Consider the following 24,499-nt stretch of genomic DNA (forward strand, 5'->3'; position numbering starts at 1 on the left):
TGGTGGTTCCCCTCTTTAAGAAGGGGGACCAGGGTATGTGTTCCAACTGCAGAGGAATCACACTCATCAGCCTCCCTGGTAAGGTCTATTTAGGGGTGCTGGAGAGGAGGGTCTGCCGGGAGGTCGGACTTTGGATTGAGGACGAGCAGTGTGGCTTTCGTCCTGGCCGTGGAACAGTGGACCACCTCTATACCCTTGGCAGGATTCTCAAGGGGGCATGGGAGTTCGCTCAACCAGTCCGCATGTTTTTTGTGGACTTGGAGAAAGTGCTCGACCGTGTCCCTCGGGATGTTCTGGGGAGGGTACTTCAGGAGTACAGGGTCCTGAACCAACTGATAAGGGTGGTTTGGTCCCTGTATTAATGAGAAGGTAGCCTCCCTCCGCCTTCAGGTCGGGGGGCGAGTCCTGAGTGTTGTTTGTGCCTATGCATCGTACAGCAGCTCAGAGTACCCACCCTTTTTGAGGTTTGTGGAGGAAGTGCTGGAGAGAGCTCTATCTGGTGGCTCCGTCAGTCTACTGGGCGACTCTCAATGCCCACGTGGGCAATGACAGTGAGACTTGGAAGGGCGTGATTGGGAGTAACGATGCCCACGATTTGAACCCGAGCGGTGTTCTATTGTTGGACTTCTGTGCTCGACACAGATTGTCAATTAGGAACACCATGTTCGAACATGAGGGTGTCTATGTGTGCACTTGGCACCAGGACACCCTAGGCCGCAGTTCGATCATCGACTTTGTAATGGGCTGATCGGATTGGCGGCCGCATGTTTTGGTCACTCGGGTGAAAATAGTGGCGGAGCTGTCAACTGATCACCACTTGGTGGTAGGTTTGCTCCGACGGTGGGAAATGTCGGTCCGACCTGGAAGACCCAAACGCACTGTGAGGGTCTGCTGGAAGCATCTGGCAAAATCCCCTGTCGGGAAGAGCTTCAACTCCCACCTCCGGCAGAACCTTTTTCCACGTTCTAGATGTGGCGGTGGACATTGAGTCCGAGTGGACAATGTTATGTGCCTCTATTGTTGAGGCGGCTGACTGGAGCTGTGGCCGTGAGGTGGTCGGTGGTCGTCGCAATCCCCAAACTTGCTGGTGGACACCGGCGGTAAGGGTTGCTGTCAAGCTGAAGCGTTCTGTTGGGATGTATTGACCCATGGGACTCCGGAGGCAGCCGACAGGTACCTGATGGCCAAGCGGAACGCAGCTTTGCCGGTTGTCGAGGCAAAAACCCGGGTGTGGGAGCAGTTTGGCGAGGCCATTGAGAATGACTCCCGGACGGCTTCGAGGAAATTCTGGTCCATCTGGCGTATCAGGAGGGGGAAGAAGCGCACCGTCAACACTGTTAACAGTGAAGATGGCGTGCTGCTGACCTCAAATAGGGACGTTGTGTGTCGGGGAGAATATTTTGAAGACCTCAATTCCGCCGACACGCCATTCCACTGTGGAAGCAAGGCCTGAAGACTCTGAGGTGGACTCTCCAATCACTGGGGTCGAAGTCACTGAGGCTGTTAAAAAGAACTCCTCGGGGCAAGGCCCCAGTGGTGGATGAGATCCGCCTGGAGGTCTTAGAGGATCTGGATGTTGTGGGGCTGTCCTGTTTGACACACCCCTGCAACATCGCGTGGCCATCGGGGTAGGTGCCTCTGAATTGACTGACTGGGGTGGTGGTTCCCCTCTTTAAGAAGGGGGACCAGGGTATGTGTTCCAACTGCAGAGGAATCACACTCATCAGCCTCCCTGGTAAGGTCTATTTAGGGGTGCTGGAGAGGAGGGTCTGCCGGGAGGTCGGACTTTGGATTGAGGACGAGCAGTGTGGCTTTCGTCCTGGCCGTGGAACAGTGGACCACCTCTATACCCTTGGCAGGATTCTCAAGGGGGCATGGGAGTTCGCTCAACCAGTCCGCATGTTTTTTGTGGACTTGGAGAAAGTGCTCGACCGTGTCCCTCGGGATGTTCTGGGGAGGGTACTTCAGGAGTACAGGGTCCTGAACCAACTGATAAGGGTGGTTTGGTCCCTGTATTAATGAGAAGGTAGCCTCCCTCCGCCTTCAGGTCGGGGGGCGAGTCCTGAGTGTTGTTTGTGCCTATGCATCGTACAGCAGCTCAGAGTACCCACCCTTTTTGAGGTTTGTGGAGGAAGTGCTGGAGAGAGCTCTATCTGGTGGCTCCGTCAGTCTACTGGGCGACTCTCAATGCCCACGTGGGCAATGACAGTGAGACTTGGAAGGGCGTGATTGGGAGTAACGATGCCCACGATTTGAACCCGAGCGGTGTTCTATTGTTGGACTTCTGTGCTCGACACAGATTGTCAATTAGGAACACCATGTTCGAACATAAGGGTGTCTATGTGTGCACTTGGCACCAGGACACCCTAGGCCGCAGTTCGATCATCGACTTTGTAATGGGCTGATCGGATTGGCGGCCGCATGTTTTGGTCACTCGGGTGAAAATAGTGGCGGAGCTGTCAACTGATCACCACTTGGTGGTAGGTTTGCTCCGACGGTGGGAAATGTCGGTCCGACCTGGAAGACCCAAACGCACTGTGAGGGTCTGCTGGAAGCATCTGGCAAAATCCCCTGTCGGGAAGAGCTTCAACTCCCACCTCCGGCAGAACCTTTTTCCACGTTCTAGATGTGGCGGTGGACATTGAGTCCGAGTGGACCATGTTATGTGCCTCTATTGTTGAGGCGGCTGACTGGAGCTGTGGCCGTGAGGTGGTCGGTGGTCGTCGCAATCCCCAAACTTGCTGGTGGACACCGGCGGTAAGGGTTGCTGTCAAGCTGAAGCGTTCTGTTGGGATGTATTGACCCATGGGACTCCGGAGGCAGCCGACAGGTACCTGATGGCCAAGCGGAACGCAGCTTTGCCGGTTGTCGAGGCAAAAACCCGGGTGTGGGAGCAGTTTGGCGAGGCCATTGAGAATGACTCCCGGACGGCTTCGAGGAAATTCTGGTCCATCTGGCGTATCAGGAGGGGGAAGAAGCGCACCGTCAACACTGTTAACAGTGAAGATGGCGTGCTGCTGACCTCAACTAGGGATGTCGTGTGTCGGGGAGAATATTTTGAAGACCTCAATTCCACCGACACGCCATTCCACTGTGGAAGCAAGGCCTGAAGACTCTGAGGTGGACTCTCCAATCACTGGGGTCGAAGTCACTGAGGCTGTTACAAAGAACTCCTCGGGGCAAGGCCCCAGTGGTGGATGAGATCCGCCTGGAGGTCTTAGAGGATCTGGATGTTGTGGGGCTGTCCTGTTTGACACACCCCTGCAACATCGCGTGGCCATCGGGGTAGGTGCCTCTGAATTGACTGACTGGGGTGGTGGTTCCCCTCTTTAAGAAGGGGGACCAGGGTATGTGTTCCAGCTGCAGAGGAATCACACTCATCAGCCTCCCTGGTAAGGTCTATTTAGGGGTGCTGGAGAGGAGGGTCTGCCGGGAGGTCGGACTTTGGATTGAGGACGAGCAGTGTGGCTTTCGTCCTGGCCGTGGAACAGTGGACCACCTCTATACCCTTGGCAGGATTCTCAAGGGGGCATGGGAGTTCGCTCAACCAGTCCGCATGTTTTTTGTGGACTTGGAGAAAGTGCTCGACCGTGTCCCTCGGGATGTTCTGGGGAGGGTACTTCAGGAGTACAGGGTCCTGAACCAACTGATAAGGGTGGTTTGGTCCCTGTATTAATGAGAAGGTAGCCTCCCTCCGCCTTCAGGTCGGGGGGCGAGTCCTGAGTGTTGTTTGTGCCTATGCATCGTACAGCAGCTCAGAGTACCCACCCTTTTTGAGGTCTTTGGAGGAAGTGCTGGAGAGAGCTCTATCTGGTGGCTCCGTCAGTCTACTGGGCGACTCTCAATGCCCACGTGGGCAATGACAGTGAGACTTGGAAGGGCGTGATTGGGAGTAACGATGCCCACGATTTGAACCCGAGCGGTGTTCTATTGTTGGACTTCTGTGCTCGACACAGATTGTCAATTAGGAACACCATGTTCGAACATAAGGGTGTCTATGTGTGCACTTGGCACCAGGACACCCTAGGCCGCAGTTCGATCATCGACTTTGTAATGGGCTGATCGGATTGGCGGCCGTATGTTTTGGTCACTCGGGTGAAAATAGTGGCGGAGCTGTCAACTGATCACCACTTGGTGGTAGGTTTGCTCCGACGGTGGGAAATGTCGGTCCGACCTGGAAGACCCAAACGCACTGTGAGGGTCTGCTGGAAGCATCTGGCAAAATCCCCTGTCGGGAAGAGCTTCAACTCCCACCTCCGGCAGAACCTTTTTCCACGTTCTAGATGTGGCGGTGGACATTGAGTCCGAGTGGACCATGTTATGTGCCTCTATTGTTGAGGCGGCTGACTGGAGCTGTGGCCGTGAGGTGGTCGGTGGTCGTCGCAATCCCCAAATTTGCTGGTGGACACCGGCGGTAAGGGTTGCTGTCAAGCTGAAGCGTTCTGTTGGGATGTATTGACCCATGGGACTCCGGAGGCAGCCGACAGGTACCTGATGGCCAAGCGGAACGCAGCTTTGCCGGTTGTCGAGGCAAAAACCCGGGTGTGGGAGCAGTTTGGCGAGGCCATTGAGAATGACTCCCGGACGGCTTCGAGGAAATTCTGGTCCATCTGGCGTATCAGGAGGGGGAAGAAGCGCACCGTCAACACTGTTAACAGTGAAGATGGCGTGCTGCTGAACTCAACTAGGGACGTCGTGTGTCGGGGAGAATATTTTGAAAACCTCAATTCCACCAACACGCCATTCCACTGTGGAAGCAAGGCCTGAAGACTCTGAGGTGGACTCTCCAATCACTGGGGTCGAAGTCACTGAGGCTGTTAAAAAGAACTCCTCGGGGCAAGGCCCCAGTGGTGGATGAGATCCGCCTGGAGGTCTTAGAGGATCTGGATGTTGTGGGGCTGTCCTGTTTGACACACCCCTGCAACATCGCGTGGCCATCGGGGTAGGTGCCTCTGAATTGACTGACTGGGGTGGTGGTTCCCCTCTTTAAGAAGGGGGACCAGGGTATGTGTTCCAACTGCAGAGGAATCACACTCATCAGCCTCCCTGGTAAGGTCTATTTAGGGGTGCTGGAGAGGAGGGTCTGCCGGGAGGTCGGACTTTGGATTGAGGACGAGCAGTGTGGCTTTCGTCCTGGCCGTGGAACAGTGGACCACCTCTATACCCTTGGCAGGATTCTCAAGGGGGCATGGGAGTTCGCTCAACCAGTCCGCATGTTTTTTGTGGACTTGGAGAAAGTGCTCGACCGTGTACCTCGGGATGTTCTGGGGAGGGTACTTCAGGAGTACAGGGTCCTGAACCAACTGATAAGGGTGGTTTGGTCCCTGTATTAATGAGAAGGTAGCCTCCCTCCGCCTTCAGGTCGGGGGGCGAGTCCTGAGTGTTGTTTGTGCCTATGCATCGTACAGCAGCTCAGAGTACCCACCCTTTTTGAGGTCTTTGGAGGAAGTGCTGGAGAGAGCTCTATCTGGTGGCTCCGTCAGTCTACTGGGCGACTCTCAATGCCCACGTGGGCAATGACAGTGAGACTTGGAAGGGCGTGATTGGGAGTAACGATGCCCACGATTTGAACCCGAGCGGTGTTCTATTGTTGGACTTCTGTGCTCGACACAGATTGTCAATTAGGAACACCATGTTCGAACATAAGGGTGTCTATGTGTGCACTTGGCACCAGGACACCCTAGGCCGCAGTTCGATCATCGACTTTGTAATGGGCTGATCGGATTGGCGGCCGTATGTTTTGGTCACTCGGGTGAAAATAGTGGCGGAGCTGTCAACTGATCACCACTTGGTGGTAGGTTTGCTCCGACGGTGGGAAATGTCGGTCCGACCTGGAAGACCCAAACGCACTGTGAGGGTCTGCTGGAAGCATCTGGCAAAATCCCCTGTCGGGAAGAGCTTCAACTCCCACCTCCGGCAGAACCTTTTTCCACATTCTAGATGTGGCGGTGGACATTGAGTCCGAGTGGACCATGTTATGTGCCTCTATTGTTGAGGCGGCTGACTGGAGCTGTGGCCGTGAGGTGGTCGGTGGTCGTCGCAATCCCCAAACTTGCTGGTGGACACCGGCGGTAAGGGTTGCTGTCAAGCTGAAGCGTTCTGTTGGGATGTATTGACCCATGGGACTCCGGAGGCAGCCGACAGGTACCTGATGGCCAAGCGGAACGCAGCTTTGCCGGTTGTCGAGGCAAAAACCCGGGTGTGGGAGCAGTTTGGCGAGGCCATTGAGAATGACTCCCGGACGGCTTCGAGGAAATTCTGGTCCATCTGGCGTATCAGGAGGGGGAAGAAGCGCACCGTCAACACTGTTAACAGTGAAGATGGCGTGCTGCTGAACTCAACTAGGGACGTCGTGTGTCGGGGAGAATATTTTGAAAACCTCAATTCCACCGACACGCCATTCCACTGTGGAAGCAAGGCCTGAAGACTCTGAGGTGGACTCTCCAATCACTGGGGTCGAAGTCACTGAGGCTGTTAAAAAGAACTCCTCGGGGCAAGGCCCCAGTGGTGGATGAGATCCGCCTGGAGGTCTTAGAGGATCTGGATGTTGTGGGGCTGTCCTGTTTGACACACCCCTGCAACATCGCGTGGCCATCGGGGTAGGTGCCTCTGAATTGACTGACTGGGGTGGTGGTTCCCCTCTTTAAGAAGGGGGACCAGGGTATGTGTTCCAACTGCAGAGAAATCACACTCATCAGCCTCCCTGGTAAGGTCTATTTAGGGGTGCTGGAGAGGAGGGTCTGCCGGGAGGTCGGACTTTGGATTGAGGACGAGCAGTGTGGCTTTCGTCCTGGCCGTGGAACAGTGGACCACCTCTATACCCTTGGCAGGATTCTCAAGGGGGCATGGGAGTTCGCTCAACCAGTCCGCATGTTTTTTGTGGACTTGGAGAAAGTGCTCGACCGTGTACCTCGGGATGTTCTGGGGAGGGTACTTCAGGAGTACAGGGTCCTGAACCAACTGATAAGGGTGGTTTGGTCCCTGTATTAATGAGAAGGTAGCCTCCCTCCGCCTTCAGGTCGGGGGGCGAGTCCTGAGTGTTGTTTGTGCCTATGCATCGTACAGCAGCTCAGAGTACCCACCCTTTTTGAGGTTTGTGGAGGAAGTGCTGGAGAGAGCTCTATCTGGTGGCTCCGTCAGTCTACTGGGCGACTCTCAATGCCCACGTGGGCAATGACAGTGAGACTTGGAAGGGCGTGATTGGGAGTAACGATGCCCACGATTTGAACCCGAGCGGTGTTCTATTGTTGGACTTCTGTGCTCGACACAGATTGTCAATTAGGAACACCATGTTCGAACATAAGGGTGTCTATGTGTGCACTTGGCACCAGGACACCCTAGGCCGCAGTTCGATCATCGACTTTGTAATGGGCTGATCGGATTGGCAGCCGCATGTTTTGGTCACTCGGGTGAAAATAGTGGCGGAGCTGTCAACTGATCACCACTTGGTGGTAGGTTTGCTCCGACGGTGGGAAATGTCGGTCCGACCTGGAAGACCCAAACGCACTGTGAGGGTCTGCTGGAAGCATCTGGCAAAATCCGGTCAGTAGGAGCTTCAACTCCCACCTCCAGCAGAACCTTTTTCCATGTTCTGGATGCAGCTGGGGACATTGAGTCCGAGTGGACCATGTTCTGTGCCTCTATTGTTGAGTCGGCTGACCGGTGCTGTGGCTGTAAGGTGGTCGGTGGTCAGTGCATCCCTAAACTTGCTGGTTGACACTGGGGGTATGGGATGCTGTCAAGATGAAGCGGTTCTGTTGGGATGTTTAGATCTGTGGGACTCCGGAGTCAGCAAACAGGTACCTGATGGCCAAGCGGAAAGCAGTTTTACTGGTTGCTGAAGCAAAAACCTGGGTTTCAGAAGATTTGGCGTGGCCATGGAGAATAACTTCCCAACGGTTTTCAGAAATTTTGGTCCAACATCTGGTCTCTCAGGAGAGGGAAGATTTGCATTGTCAACACTGTTTACAATGAAGAGGGCGTGCCGCTGACCTGGACTAAAGATGTTGTGAATTGGTCGGAGAATACTGCGAAGACCTCAACTCCACCAGCACGCTATAATATCGGAAGTAGGACCTGGAGACTGAGGTGGACTCGCCATTGACTGAGGTCGAAGTCGCTAGGGCAGTCAAATAAAACTCCTCGGGGGCAAGTCCCCGGGGGTGGATGATATCCGCCTGGAGTTTTTGAAGGATCTGGACGTTGTGGGGCTGTCCTGTTTGACACACCCTTGCAATGTTGCGTGGACATTGGGGACGGTGCCTCTGGATATGCAAGCTGGGATCGTGATTCCCCTCTTTGAGAAAGGGGACCGAAGGCTGTCTTTCAACTACAGAGGAATCATTCCTTAGCTTCCCTTGTAGGGTCTATGAATGGATCATGGAGAGGAAGGTCTGTCAGGAGTCAGACCTCTGATTCAGGAGGAGCAGATTTGCTATTGTCCTGGCTGTAAAACAGTGGACCAACTCTATACCCTCGACAGGATCTTCGAGGGGCAGGGGATTTCGCCCAACCAGTCCACATGTGTGTTGTGGACTCGAAGAAGGTGTTCGGTCATGCTCCTCAGGAAGTTCTTTGGAGGGCGGTTTGGGTTGCCGAGTCAACTGACAAGAGCAGTTCAATCCCTGTATTGATGCCAGGTTTTCCCACATTTCCGGCAATAATTTGGATCTGTTCCCAGTGAGGGTTAACCTCTGCCCTTTTTTACCTGCTTACTCTTTGATGAAGTCATGACTACATACCTGCCTGAATGGCCTGCACCTGGATGAAGATGTCTATCTGGCCTGTGCCTGGGTGAAGCCATGACTCCCTCTCTGCCTGCCTGCCTTCCTGTCCTACTTTTGGATAAAACTGTGACTGCCAACCTGCCTGCCTGGCCTGCACCTGGATGAAAACTACTGGCCTGAGCCTGGACCAAGCCTTGACTGCCAGCCTGTCCTGTGCCTGAATGAAGCTGTGACTTCCTGCTTGCCTTGCCTGCAGCTGGATGAAAACAACTGCTTGCCTGCCTTGCCCGCGCCTGAATGAAAACTTGACTACCTGCCTGCCTGGCCTGCGCCTGGATGAAGCAATCACTGTCTGCCTGCCTGACTGGCCTATTCGTGGATGGTGTGCTGACTGCCTTCTTGCTTGCCTCCCTTCCTACCTGCCTGGCCTGCACCTGGATTGAGACTGCCTGCGTCGCCTGCGTCTGGACAAGTGGTTCTTAACCTGGTGTCAATCAAACCCTAGGAATTCAGTGAGTTGGACTTGGTATCGGCAGAGCATGTTCATGCACAGCTCGTTTTGTGCACCAATAAAAATCATCCATATCTTGAATTTGAAAAAAAAACTGCACTAGAGGGGTTCGGTGAATGTGCGTATAAGATTGGAGTGGTTGGGTACCTCCAGCAAGAACCAGTAGCCGGCATGAACCCGTGGTTGCGGACCACTGCTGTACAGTACTCAATTTTCAATATCCGGATATGGCCCGGACTCTTTATTAATCTGACCAAATGAGGCTTGTCTGTGTGTATATTTTATTAATGTTCAATCAAGAAAACACTCACTGTCAGTGAATGTGGACTCTTCCACGGTGCCGCTGAAGGGTCCCACGGCATCGATGCCGTTGGATTGCACGGCCAGCTCATAGCGGGTGAAAGGCTTCAGCGCCCCAATCAGAATCTCTTGAGCAGCACTGCAACATCACATGTCAAGTATGAAGTCAGTCAAGAGTCACTTAAAAGTAGAGGGTGCAGTGAAAACACTTGACTGTAGTTCAAAGACTGTTTTAAACATAGAATCCCTGTCTCGACCCCGAGAGGCCAAGACGAGTTATTGATGATGCAAATGATGAGAGACATCCAGGCTCACCTGGTGTGATACGTGACCAGCGAGGCGTTGGTGGTTCCGGCCGGGCTGCAGCGCACCGTGTAATTGATGATACGCACCGTGCTGAAGCGAGGTTTCTCCCAGCGGAGTCGGATCGACGTGGAGCTGTTGGCCGCTGCCTGAATGCTGCTTGGTGGTAAAGGGGGCGGCCGCATGGGTAGCGAGGATGCTTGAATGTAAAAATAGGCAATTTTTGGGATGTGGACATTTCTGCCTCATTCAAGGCAGTTTTTGGCTCTGAAAAATTGAGCATCATGAAAAATCATGGGTTGTGAATCTCTCAAATAATTTGATGTATAGCTTGGAAAATTGATACATGGAGCCGCATTTGATTCAATTGGAAGGATTCAGTTTCATTGCCATTCAATTTGTTATGGCTCAATTCACAAAGGTAGGATGCAATGATATTCTTGATGTCATTTTACATATATGACAAAAATATTAGTACTATAAATGTGGCATGTGGGTGTAAGCATCAATATTTCAAAGTGGAATTAGTCAATTCAGTTTGATTCAATGCGGTCATATGATATAACAATAACTTTCGGTTAAAAGTTGATTTGAACTGGCTTTTATCTGTATGCACCGGCAATTTTAATTTCAATTAACAGTGAACAGGATTCCTAATTTTTTCAACTGCATGGAAACACTTCAGACGAGGAAAAAACGTTTGAATTGGGATGCGCTGTTATTCTTACCTTTATCAGCCTTTTCAGTCCTTCCTTTCCACACTGCAGGGGAGCCATCTGCTTGCTTGTTGAACGCCCAGACTCTTATTTCATATTGCTGGTCTGGAACTAACACAAACGTGTCATAAGGACCAAGATTTGTGAAGTAGCAATTCATAAGATTAATATCTGAGGCTTTAAAACAACATGAGAGCACTTACCCAGTCCGGTGAGGAGATGGTATCTGGCCTTTTTACGAAGCCTGACCAGGTGTGTCTGGGTCGTCTTCTCCCCGTCGGCGTCCACCTCTCGGCAGGTTAGCTTGTAGCCAGACACAGCCGTGTGATTGGGTGAGGGCTGCCATGTGACGTTGAGCTTGCTAGCTTGCGCTCGCACTTGCAGTTCAGTAGGAGCGAACATCACTGGACATGAGAGAATGATTGTTTTAGTGTCCTGGCAGGTTGACCAATTACCTGAAAGCTACGTTATGTAGATTCACTATTCACAATGGAAACACTTATCAAAAGGTCAATTCCTACTTAAGGTCTGTATTAAAAATAGTTGGATTATTCTCGTTTGTAATTTCTTATAATAGCACATTTTGAGGTGTTGTTAGCGCTAAGCTATCAGGTCACAGACTCATTTTGACCTGCTACAGTAAAACAAAATGGATTCTGATGACATGGGACCTTTGATTGGATTTAGGTGGACAAATAGTTCAGACATTTTACATTACTAATGACAACTTATTATTGTTGGTATTTTTTAATTAACGACGTGCACGGACGCAGCGGCTTACGGCTCTTCACACCAGTGCTCTTTTCTCTTTACCTACCTTTATTATCTTTACTCTTTGGCGCACTCTGTACTGGGAATCCCAAGTACACTTTCCACTCGCTCATGGACATTGGATATCAATCACGGATGTCTATTTCAAGTAACTTTCAACGCAAGCATAACATCCCAGACGAGATCACGAGATTGCCGGGGTCTCCGTGGATTGTTGTCGGGTCAGGGAGGTGACGCAGGCGAAGAAGAGAGAGGAAGCAGAAGCGAGGCCGTCGGTCTGGCTTAATGCTAAGGCTACGTAAACAACCGCACAAGCCGCCTCTCCCGAGTCTGTTTCTCTCCAACGCCAGATCCCTGCTGCATAAAATGGACGACCTGGATCTACAGCTCACGGGAAACCGCTACGTCTGGGACTGTTGTGTGATTATTATAACTGAAACCTGGCTACACCCGGACATCCCCGATGCTAGCATGCAGCTGGCTAGCCGCTCCCTGCTACGCGCGGACAGTACATTGGACTCCGGTAAACGCAGGGGTGGGGGGCTTTGAATGTATGTGCACGATAACAGGTGCAACAATGCGACCATCGTAGGCAGCCACTGCTGTCTGAACTTCGAGTATATGTTAGTTAGGTGCCGGCCTTTTTTTCCTCCCGAGGGAGCTAGCTGTTGTTATCATCATTGCTTTTTACATTCCACCTGATGCTGACGTAAGCACGGCACTCTCTCTCCTGCTGAGAGCTGTGAGCGAACAACAATGGGCTCACCCTGATGGCTTTCACATTGTAACGTACTTTGACAAGGCCAATTTAAAGACTGCACCACCGAATATCCACCAGCGAAGTGTGCTTCACGAGCCGAGAACACCCTGGACCATGTCTACACCAGCATCAAACATGCATTCAGAGCCATCCCCCTCCCCCACCTCGGGCGATCAGACCATCTGTCCCTCCTGCTCTTCCCTGCCTACACCCCCCTCAGACGCAAACCCAGACCCACCTAAAGGACCATCACCTCCTGGCCTGAGGATGCACTCCACAAACTCAAAGACTGTTTTCAACGGACAGACTTGGACCTGTTAAACCACCAGCAGCTGGAGGGACAAACAGACACAGTTCTGGACTACATCCAGTTCTGCATCAGCAATGCGACTGTTACCAAAACCATCCGGGTCTTCCCTAACCAGAAACCCTGGATATGCAGCCAGGTCTGCTCTCTCCTCAGAGCCCGCGACGCGGCCTTCAGGTCAGGAGACAGAGCTCTGTACAGCGCTGCCAGAGCTGAGCTGAGGAGAGGAATCACACGGGCAAAAGTGGACCACAGACAACGCATTGAGTCCCACCTGTCCAGCAACAACGGCCGTAAGGTGTGGCAGGGCATCCAGGAGATCACCAACTTCAGGGGCAGTGCCGCTCAAATCGAAGATCAAGGCGCACAGCTGGCAGAGGAGCTAAACAGCTTCTTTGCTCGGTTTGAAACATCGCAGCAGCACTCCCCTGTCCCAGCCCTGCCCCCTCCCCACCCAGCTCTGACATCACTCCACTCACAGTTCAGGAGCACAAGGTCAGAAAGGTCCTCCTTGCAGTGAATCCCAGAAAGGCCGCAGGCCCAGACGGAGTCCACGGTAAGGTGCTGAGGGCATGCGCTGAGGAGCTTACCCCCACCTTCACCACTATCTTCAACCGCTCCCTGGCCCAAGCAACCGTCCCACCCTGCCTGAGAACCTCAACCATCATCCCAGTGCTGAAGAAGTCGGCCATCTCCAGCCTGAATAATAACCGACCAGTGGTCCTCACTCCGGTGATCATGAAGTGCTTTGAGAGGCTGGTTGTTCAGCACATCAAAGATTGTCTCCCCCCACACCTTGACCCACACCGGTTTGCATACCGGACCGACAGATCCACAGAGGACGCCATCGCAGTAGCCTTCCACTATGCGGTGAACCACCTGGAGCAGCAGCAGAGCTATATCTGGATGCTCTTTGTGGACTACAGTTCGGCATTCAACACCATCCTCCTGGACAGACTCACCACAAAGCTGGACACCCTCGGACTCCCCTCTCTCACATGTGCCTGGATTAATGACTTTCTGACCAACCGACCCCAGGCTGTGAGAGTTGGCCCCCACCTCTCCTCCACACGTACGCTGAGCATCGGCTCCCCCCAGGGCTGTGTGTTGAGCCCCCTCCTCTTCTGCCTCTACACTCACGATTGCAGACCGGCTCACAACCACAATCAGATTGTCAAGTTTGCCGATGATACCACTGTGGTCGGTCTAATCTCCAAGGGCAATGAGGCAGCCTACAGAGAGGAGGTACTGAAGCTGGCTGACTGATGCTCAGAGAACAATCTCGCTCTGAACACCAAGACTAACGAGATCATCATAGACTTTAAAAGGCATAGCCCTGAGTCAGCTCCCCTCTTCATCAACGTCGAGCAGGTGGAGAGGGTCCACAGCGTCAAGTACCTGGGGGTCCACATCTCTGACTGGATCTCTTGGTCAGAGAACATCACCACCATCGTCAAGAAGGCCCAGCAACGATTACACTTCCTGAGAGTCCTCAGGAGGTACAACCTCAACACCGACCTGTTGCTGACCTTCTACTAGTCTTCCATCGAGGGTCTGCTGACCTACTGCATCACAGTATGGTTCGGCAGCTCTACCGTTGCTGACAGGGAGAAGCTGCAGAGAGTGGTGAAGGCAGCTCAGAGGATCATTGGCCGCCCTCTCCCCTCCCTTACGGTCATTTACACTGCCGCCGCCTCAGCAGAGCTAAGGCCATCTCAGCGGACAGCTCCCACCCTGGTTCCGCCCTGTTTGACCTGTTGCCCTCTGGAAGGCGCGACAGGCAAATGAAGACCAGGACAAACAGACTCAAATGCAGTTTCTTTCCCAAAGCCATCGCCGCCCTCAACTCCAACCGGCACTGATGACACTTTCCTCCATGCACTACTACCGCACTCTATCCGCACTACTGTTTACTATTATCCATTTGCTTTCCTGTTATTCATTTACTTGATTATGTTCCTTACTGTATCCCTCCTTAGTTTGTGGTGCTCCTAAGGACGGGGACACCGGGGCATCCTTCTTCTTCTGTTGATTATTTATTTGTATCTATTTATAACATGACTTGTACTTTTATCTACCTCTCATGCACTGAATGGAGGCCTCCAATTTCATTGTACTATGTAGAATAACATTAAAGGTTTTCTGATTTCTGAACTCTAGTGGGACATTTATTTGCACAAGGAACACATTTCTTGCTTTTTGGTAGCGTTATTTTGGGCTCCTTGAAAGAACAGATATGGAAATTCTAAAAGAAAAGAAAAAAGAGAAAAAAAGAACATCTGGACCATAGTCATAAAATGTCCTCCATGTAGGATAGGTTAAATGGAAAATGATGAGTCTGATAATCCTTCTGTCTTCTAATGAATGGCTTGAAGCACCCATGTGACCAACATATAACTCTGCGTGCGTCTCATTGTGGTGGGCAGACACTTTGCTGACTGACACCTCTTAGCATGATATTAAATCCAAATGTTCATTATGCTTGCTCTGAAGAAATTAATAAAGCGCTTGACCTATCTGCATTTTCCCCCTAAATTAATACATGCCCTACATTTTATCTGCTGTGAGTGGCTGACAAGCTGATGCAATTTCTGCCGAGACTGGCAGACACATTGTTCCGTGCGCATTGTTCACGCTGCCGACTAATGTCTAAGTGCTTGGATGGTAGCTTCACTGTAATGAGTGCGTGGCACATTGGGGTGGGGGGTTATTCTTGCAAGTCAGACCAAACCAACCAGGCCGCGTTGTGAAACCTAACACGACAAAATATGTCTTTCTTCAATAAAACAAACACATAAATCCTCCACCCAAGACGTGGGAATTCCCACACAACAAGTCCGAAGTCCGCAGGCTTACCCATGCGGTGGCTGGTGTGGTTGTAGTGGGCCAACGTCTGGTGCTGAGCCCACTCGGACGGGACCCCGAAGCCGACACCTGTTCCAGCTGCTATTCTCAATCTGTATGCCTGGTTGGGCTGCAACTCCCTGAGCGTGAACTGGGTCTCATTACCGCCCACCTCCACCGAGAAGACGGTGTCTGCTGTGGGAAAATAGCATTGACTGGACTGGCTCATCTTTATTGGAGTCAATTTTGAAACACTAATTTGTGTCTGAACACTGCAAAAATTCCTCTGGAAATTTTAACAAAAACAATATGTTACACTGAAAAAAATACTACTTAAAATAAGCAAAATTATCTGCCAACAGAACAAGAGTTTTCTTGACAAGATTTTGAAAAAATAAGAAAATAATACTAGGCCCATATCTACACCAGTCTTGAAATTTAAAACAAGTAATATAATTTAAATTTAAAAATGAGCAAATTCAACCTATGAAACTTAAAACAAGTAATATATTTTAAATTTATAAACAAGCAAATTCAATTTATGAAACCACACTTCAGGTTCTTTCGTTGTTGAACAGTCATCTTAAAATGTGTTTGTATTAAGCCTCATAGTACTTAAAACCAGCTTTTACCTTAACAGAGCAAAACAAGCAAATTTAGGTTGAATGTAAGAAATAATATCTTACTTAAGATTTCACTTTTGAAATCTCTTTCAGTTAAAGAAAAACAAAGTGACCTGATGTTCATTATTCACAAGAATAATCAATTTTTTCATTGATTTTCATATTATATATTACTTGTGCCCTCTCTGCATCCATTACAACCTGGTGATCCTGAAAGGGGGATCCTTCCCTCTGTGGTCCCTTCTCAAGGTTTCTCATTTTCCCCTGGCAGGGTTTTTTTGAGTTTTTCCTTGCCCTTTTGGGAGCTTAAGATCAAGGGATGCTTTGAGAATAATTCTCAATTTTGGCTATGTGAAGCCCTTTGAGACTGTTTGTGATTTAGGGCTATACAAATAAACTTGACTTGACAAGACTTTCTCACCATTATCAAGAGAGCTATACTCGATACGGTAGCTGGTGACGGCCCCTCGACTATACTGCGAGGACAACGGATGCCACATCAAACTAATGTCCGTCGGCGACGTGCTGGCAATTGACAGCTGAGGGGGCGCGCTCGGCACTGGAAGACAAATGAGGCCATAAAGTCTTTCCAGGCACGAGAAAAACAAAGCCAGAATACAGAATTGAGATTCATCTCTCGCAGCTTTACTACTTACCGTCCTCGAGCATGTCAACAGTAACGGGCAGGGACGGGCGACTTGCTCCCATGGGGGAGTAGGCCACCACGAAGAAGGAGTACGCCGTGTGGGGGAGAAGATCCCTGATGAGATATTCCGTGGTATCGTTGTTCATCGCAAACTGGTACTCCACGTTGTCTGAACCTGAGCAGTAATACAAATCAAGTGATGACATCATGACTAGTATGGTCTCAATTTTTTCCCCCACACCTGCGGCTCGCTGGCAGTGCACAGAGTAGCCGATGATTTGGTCCGAGTTGTACTCTGGTTTCTCCCACGTGAGCAGGGCAGTGGTGCTGGAGTAAGGGGTTACCGAGAGGCGTCGGGGTGGGCTGGGAAGTCCCTCCCTCACAATGACAGTGAGTTTGGCGGTGGCGCAGGCGGTGCCCAGGCCGTTGTCGGCGATGCATTGGTAGTAGCCGGTGTCCTCCAGTGCCAGCTGATTGATGAGCAGGACACCGGGATTTTGGATCTTGACACGACGCAGGGAGCGGATTGGCTTGCCGTTCTTCAACCAGCGCAACACCGGGGTGGGCTCTCCGGAGCTGTTGCACACAAACCTGGCCGTGTTTCCCCGGGAAAGAGACACCGTCTCCGGTGGCTGAAGAATGACTGGAGGGGCTGGTGAGACATGCAGACTTGTGTCCCAATCATGTTTTGACCTACATTGCTCTATCTGAATAAAAAATGCTTGAGTAATCCCATCTCCAGATTTCATTAGGTTAATGCCAAGTGGGGCCAGCCTTGAGAAAGTCTTTTATTACTGGACCTTCTTCTCTTGTGTTTTTCCAGGGCCTATTAAATTTTGTAGCCTATTGTGTCGCTGGAATTGGTTCAAACAAATGGGAGCTATTTCTTGACTGTGTTCCCTCCCTAGAGAAACATCAGCATAATAGCAAATGTACTGTTCAATTATTTGTTGCTCTTAGCAGTAGAGGCTGACATAAACAGAGGTTAAGTGGAAAAGTGACAAACGTGGAATGAAACCAAGAAAACGTGGTGACAACTACTATTTTGCTAAAATGTCAGTTTTATAACAAATGCTAAGTTATATTATCTGTTGGTACAGCCTGTATTCTCCATGCAAAAATGCAGCTGGTTTAACTTAATTTGACATTTATTTCATTGTACTTATGTCTACCAGCTGATCAAAAAATATATTATATTTTGGTTAATATTGCTGTTCAAATTGTTATGGTACCATGTCTCCCAGACCTGTCACTTGATGAACACAATTACAGCTCAACACTGTTCAATTATTTGCTGACTGATGCTATCAAAACCCCAAGAGGCATTTGTCACTTACCAGGCACATGCAGTACAGCAGCAGCGGTAACAAACTCCCTGGTGCGAGGCTTGTTGGCCCTGCACACGTAGATTCCCCCATGGTGGCTCCTCGTGTCTCTGATCACCAAGTTAGTCGCGAGGACAACCACGTCTGTGGAAATGGGCTTCCCATCTGATCAAAGCAAATAAACACTTTTAGTTATAAGAAGCCACCATCCGGTGATCTGTTGGTTTGTGGGTTAGGATACTAGCATACAGCTAAATAAAAAGAAACACTGTTAGTTATAAGGAGCCACCATCCGGTGATCTGTTGTTTTATTGGGTTATAATACTAGCATACAGTTAATAAAATACATAGAACATAACGACAATGGTAAAAATATGTGGGAGTGTGATATGCGCTTGAACTTGACATGACAAATCACCTATGGTAAGCACCGCATACTAGAACAATGGAACAATTGAGATGTCGTTCATTATTTGTGAAACTTAGAGTTTAGAACGCACACATTTCTGGGAAGACAATGAGTGAGTAATCGACAGCAGAGGGGATGAAGGCCAATTATTGTGTCAAGGCATGGGGGTGGTTTACCTAGTCTGCTCCAGGACACCAGCGGCTTGGGTTGGCCCTGCGCCATGCACTCCATCACGGCTGGACGGCCGAGCACCACCGTTGCGTTCTGAGGCGGAGCCACGATCGTAACTCTGTTCAGGGCTTCTGCGGAGCCTGGAGAAAAGGACACAGTAGTTCAAAGGCTCTCTTGAAATCACTTCATTGTTATTGTTCTTTCAGCCAAAATCATAATTTTGATGAGGCTCTCCATATCGGTTATCCTCCACTATTAAAAATATTCTCAGGTACTGTCGGGGGAAACTTGAACAACAACTATAACACAAAGCTCGGCAGCGGACCGACCTGTGCTGACAGTGAGCCGGGACGCGTGACTGATGTCCCTCCCGGCAGAGTTGGATGCAACGCAGCGGTAGGCGCCCTCATCCTCCCTGGTAACCTCCAGAATCTGGAGCACACCATTAGGAAGGGAAATGAACCTGCTTCACACAAGGGGAAGATGAGAAAAAGAAAGGCGAGAATTAGAAGCTCAATACAAACAACACACAGGGAGTCGACACGGCCGAGTCGAGTCGGCGGGATTCCGGCTGTGTCCTATCAGGGCGTCGATAGTCTTTGTTAAAGAAGGAGACTGTTGTGTGCAGTCACAACGTGAAAGTTATGACTGGACTCAGTCGAGGTCTGCTCTATGAAGACATTAAATTGAAAGATGAGCTGTAATTCCGCATGGTGTCAGGTATGAATCTATCATGATTACCATATTGCTGAAAATAAAAGCTAGGGCCTGGGCATATATTTGAGGACAAGGGTTCATTTGTCATACAATTTTAAACAATGTTATTAACAAGTGAAATTAAAAACAAATAAAAATTTCCTACTGTGAACCCATGTTGATTGTCAGGGAAACGTTTTAGAATTGTTAAACACACAAATTGAACTTCTTCAAAAACATTTAAATTTAAACTTTTTGAGAATCGATTAATCTCTTATTATTTGGTCGAGTAATTTATGATTCAGATTTTAAAAACATGTTTTAATTTCACAGAGGCTGTGCAAGGACATCACTCTGCGAACATAAGAATAACAATTATTACTTTTCTAGTGTTACTCGTTTTATTTTGTTTTCATGTCAGGTGTACATCGCATCAGTGAACACTGGCCAATTTCCAGTTCACCGGTTAGAATTTTTTATGCAGTTGAATCTATCCACAGCATTTAGTAAACCACTTAGTTGCACTTTGGTTAATACTCTAAAATGCCACAAGATGGCGCCAAACCTATGGCTTACAGGAAAGTAGCAAGTGGTTTTAAGAACTAATTCTCAGCATGCTACTTTTTGAATTCAAGTCAATCGGTTATCAGCTGGCGGACAATGCAAAAAAAGGAAGAGGAGTTTCACCCAATAGTCCTCAATGAAGTTCCACTCCAAAAATCATGAGAATGTGACTAGTATCAGGAAATATTCATTAAAACCAGAGAACCAAAGGATGGACATTATAGAAACAAAAAGATGGTAAAATAGGACAGTGGATAAAACAAGCCAACAAAGAGCAAAAAAACAAAAAAAAAACCCAAAAGGGGGCGCATCATAGCAGCAGTGATGGAAGACAAAAAGCCAGCTCTTAGTGACAGGCCATTAGCAACGGCTGAGGTGGCAGAGTTTCATCTCACCCTCGAGCTCTCATAAGTGTCAAGCTGCTTGCAGGTCACGCAGGGCTACGGCAGCCATTACAGCCGTGTCGGGCGCGAAAAATGCTGAAAACCACCAACAAATGGCCGAGACAGACCGGCTGCTAGCAAATAAGTTGCATAGCTGCCCAACACATAAACAATACGGCAACAAACAACTCTGTATCAAGTGAGATCGCCTTTAAACTTATTTGAACATGTGGTTAGGACTCTAAACTTTCATTTGTCTGAATAACTTTTGACAAATGAAATGTGCCTTCTTCTAAGACATCTCGCCCCAACATTAAATGATTCATAAAATAATTTGAACATGAACAATTCGATAAGGTCCAATTCAATGCATTCACATCTTTCAAATCAAAAATATGGTTCTACGATTCAAACAGTAAGAGTATGCCAAAAAACACATTTTGATTACCGTATTTTCTGCAGTATAAGGCACACTGATTATAAGGCACACCTTCAATGAATGGCCCATTTTAAAACTTTGTTCATATATAAGATATATACATTTGGCTTGTGGGCCGGACTTTGGACTCACGCCTGCTGTAGTGGCTCAATATTGGTCCATATATAAGGCACACCTGATTATAAGGCGCACTGTCGGCTTTTGAGAAAATTGGAAGTGTTTAGGTGCGCCTTATAGTGCGTAAAATACGGTAATATTAGCCTCAAATAGGAAAAACAGTAAAAGTTTCAAACTGTTTCTTCTCATATCCAGACATTTACATTCATTACATTTACGTGTATTACTTAATATGTTCCATGTGGCTCTGTGATATCCCATAAAATCTTAAACCTTAAGTCAATAACCTTTGATTGACAGGAAAAAAAGACATATCACGTCATCTAATAGAATTATGGCGTTTGTGTCTAAAAGTTTCCAGCAGCATTTGTCACCTTGAAAATACAATTTAAATAGGAGAAAAATGTTAGTAAAGGAAAATAGGGCCATCATATACAGTGCATTGTATTACGCTCATTGTATTCATAAAAAAACAACAACACTTAGCTGAATTATCTTGATAACCAAGGTCATAGCACAAGCATAGAATTGACTTCATTTTACCGTGCATTCGAGTCATAAATTCCATCAGACCCCTCTTGAAGACATTTAATAGAAAATGTGATGCATTACATTTTTGTCATTAATTAACAAGAACAAAAAAATGAAACACTTGACATTAATGGAGTTTTAGCAAAATGACCAACATGCATCACTCGGGAATTGTCTGACTGCGAACAGTCCAGGGGATGACATTCACAGGCACATCCGTTTAAAAGTGGATCATTTGCAGTCTAGACATTGCTACTTTATTGCTGAATCAATTGAGCTTCTGCGGCACAAATCGGCAGCAAATCCCACAAACACAGACAAGCGAGTGAATACCATCGGTGTCGTTGCTTTATAACTCCTAAAGCAACAGATATTTCAACACAATCAGTGGCACACTTACAGTATTATTTACAACAGTATTATATTATATTATATACAGCCTCATTTAGATGGAAACAATGATTGGAGTTTTACGTCATTGGTGTTTGCACAAAATGCCATCAAAAGACATTTTTGTATTCGGGTGTGGGCAGATACATATAATTATATTAAGGTGACGCGATGAATTGATACACACACACACATATATTTTAGAGTTGCAGCAATATTGGAACCCTGAGAGAGAGGAAAAAACAGTCGAAGAAAGATAATATGAGGCATGATAGCAATTGAAGCTGAATCACCTTGGGTCCTGGGGGACAGTGACTTTGTCCTTTTCCCAAGTAATTACAGGTGTGGGCACCCCATCGATCTGGCACTCAAAGCGAGCAGCCCCCCCAGCAGGCACTGTCTGAAGTGAAGGTTCCTGACGGAAGGAGGACAGACCTGCGAAAGGAGAGCATGTCGGTTACATGATGTGATGTAGGCCATTCGCCAGGTGATGCGATGCAATTATCTCAATTCCCTTTCTAACAGCGCCAATATAGGAAGGAGATGAATTCGAAAGGCAGCATGGTCAGGCACTTCCGACATCCAGTTGTACCTTCTACCTCAATTCACAAACGAAAAGAGTGTTTTTCTTGTGTCATTCAATTTACATGTAGAGCCTCAGAAGAATGGAAAATGTGGACATAAATTATCAGAATATTTAACGAATATGAACACAGTGGGGCTGCAATTAAGAATCATTTTGATAATAAATTACTCTGATGAATACATTGCTCGTGAATTGTTTATTAATACGAACATTAACTGAGTTTATCTTCCTCGCTTTGCTAATAAAATTAGCCATTTGCACTTGAATGTTAATTGTGCACACAGGGATCTTTGACTTTTCCCTCTGAAACATCATTCTTTTTAATAAGGCACTTGTTCTCAGCTTTGGTTTTCTACCAAATAGAAACTTTCAAAAGTTTTCTCTGCACCGCGTTCAGACTAAGTGAAGTTAAACGTTGTGATTGGGACAAAGCGCTGGGATTTAATCTAGTGTGGCGGGATTACTTGGTCTCTTTAGCCGGAATTTGTTGGCAGGGCTCCAGTGTTCACAGCTTCGCACTTTCACACGCAGGGGGGAACGTTCCCTGCTCGATGACGCAGAGCACTAGGGGGCAGCACTAAGCACGATGACTGGGGGTGGATTCAAAGAGATTTTACCTTTGACCCGTTCCTGTGGGCTTTTTTGAAGGGGGAACAAAACTATTTGGCCTGCGGCCCTTTTGGAAACACAGGAGGGAAATTCCAATGTATCCATTCCTAACTAAAATGACACTTTGACAATCATTGAATGATGTTTTTTCAGTCTGTTCTACCAAGTATCAAGTACTAAAGTGGAGTATTTTGATTTTATTTGTAGTACTGGTGGATTTTTTTGAGAGCTAAATTCTCTGCTAATTGTGCAGACTCATCAATTCTCCGTTCAAAGTGCGCAGACGATTACATGTTTTTAGTCTTTGGCTAACAGCCAAACGGTTTGCACATTTTGTAAAACTGATAATGGAAAGTGTGTGTGTGTGTGTGTGTGTGTGTGTGTGTGTGTGTGTGAGAGAGAGAGAGAGAGAGAGAGAGAGAGAGAGAGAGCATATTGGGCATATTTTTGTAGCTTAGGATGAATTTGTCATTTTGTGATTTTTTTGATGATTTGACAATCGTGATCAGGTCAGGACAACTGTATTTTTAATGTGGACGAATAATCATTATGTTAACATGTTATTTACAAGTTACAACAGCTTGACGCTGGACTTTCTCAAATTAATTTTTTCATTTGAGAGCTATAGATGAATTGAGTTTGTTCTTTGAGATGCTACAGATTTCATCGCATAACCTTTTCATTTAATATCTCACAATTGGCCGACTGAGACACTATTGTTCAAAACAACTGGACACAACTTTAAAAAAATCGTTTCAAAGAACTGGCATTGATTTTTGTTTGGCAAACTTTACAGGACAAGCTGATGATTAAACTTCAGCTTCCATCTATTACATCATTATGTAAACACATCAACTATATCAGCACCAAAGTGTGTGTGTTAAGTTGAGTGTGTAAAGTTGAAAAACAGCTGACCAGAGAGAGTGCACGGTATCATCTATTAAATTTTTTCCCAAGATGCAATGCATTGTGTTTTGGAATTTATTGAGTCCACCAGAGCTTTGAGTCATATCATTTACATGTTCTTCTAATGGTTTTTAATGGCTGACACCCTCGTAATATTTGCAGTATGACTTCACCCTGTCTCCGTGTCAGTGTCAGCCAGTGGCCCCACTCTTTGGCCCCTTAGCTATCGGATTGCAGCTATTTGCCCCCCCCCCCACCTCCACTTGTGCAAGCATCCATTCAATGACCTCTTTTTTTTGAGTGAGTGATAAACAATAAAACCCAATCAAACATTGTGCTGGTTTGATATGAAAGTGTGGAGCAGTAACTGGGAGTACTGGGACAGACGGATGTGATGCTGCCAAGTATCAACTTGAAAAATGGAGCCAAACCCTCATTTGGTTTGTGGGAGGTAGTTCTGATAAAATCATTGACGGAGTGATTTAACAAATTATATTAGCTAGCCTGCTAGTAGACCACAACATGCTAACCATTCCATCATCACAGGAGCACATATGTGCAATTAATTAGAGCACCAGAAAAGTGAATTTATCACCCAGTTGTCAACATATTTTGGAATCAGTTTACTGGATGAATTTTCAGGTAAGCCAATCTCCACTCTCGGAGAGCACGCAAAAGCCAGAGATTTGAAACCTGAACTTCACAACTGTGATGCAGACGAGCTAGGCACTAAATCACATCTTTCATTTAAAAAACTCACAGCATGGAATAGCATGCAATATTCAGCAAGCTTAAGATGGGAATGAAGATATAATTACACTCACTTTGGCAGGCCATAAGGGGCAAGGTTAACTAGGCCAATGAAT

General features: G+C 47.9%; 1 protein-coding gene across 3 annotated transcripts in view; it reads right to left on the bottom strand.

Annotated features, from left to right (window-relative positions):
• igdcc4 (immunoglobulin superfamily, DCC subclass, member 4) overlaps positions 1–24,499 on the bottom strand; it is a 58,572-nt gene that overhangs the window by 15,842 nt on the left and 18,231 nt on the right. The window contains exons 3-14 of one of the 3 annotated variants that reach the window (XM_088371504.1): positions 21,826–21,967; positions 18,742–18,875; positions 18,418–18,552; positions 17,845–17,997; positions 16,749–17,159; positions 16,518–16,682; positions 16,283–16,420; positions 15,251–15,433; positions 10,760–10,960; positions 10,569–10,667; positions 9,853–10,039; positions 9,549–9,676 (exon numbers count right to left, since the gene is read on the bottom strand). In XM_088371504.1, the coding sequence (XP_088227630.1) occupies positions 9,549–9,676; positions 9,853–10,039; positions 10,569–10,667; positions 10,760–10,960; positions 15,251–15,433; positions 16,283–16,420; positions 16,518–16,682; positions 16,749–17,159; positions 17,845–17,997; positions 18,418–18,552; positions 18,742–18,875; positions 21,826–21,967 (2,076 nt within the window). Of the gene's footprint in view, positions 1–9,548; positions 9,677–9,852; positions 10,040–10,568; positions 10,668–10,759; positions 10,961–15,250; positions 15,434–16,282; positions 16,421–16,517; positions 16,683–16,748; positions 17,160–17,844; positions 17,998–18,417; positions 18,553–18,741; positions 18,879–21,825; positions 21,968–24,499 lie in introns of all 3 variants that reach the window. The other 2 variants (XM_088371505.1, XM_088371506.1) reach the window with 2 other exon arrangements.

The sequence above is a fragment of the Syngnathus floridae genome, chromosome 3, assembly GCF_059516105.1.
Source record: "Syngnathus floridae isolate MCC-2025c chromosome 3, RoL_Sflo_1.0, whole genome shotgun sequence".
Classification (NCBI taxonomy): Eukaryota; Metazoa; Chordata; class Actinopteri; order Syngnathiformes; family Syngnathidae; genus Syngnathus; species Syngnathus floridae.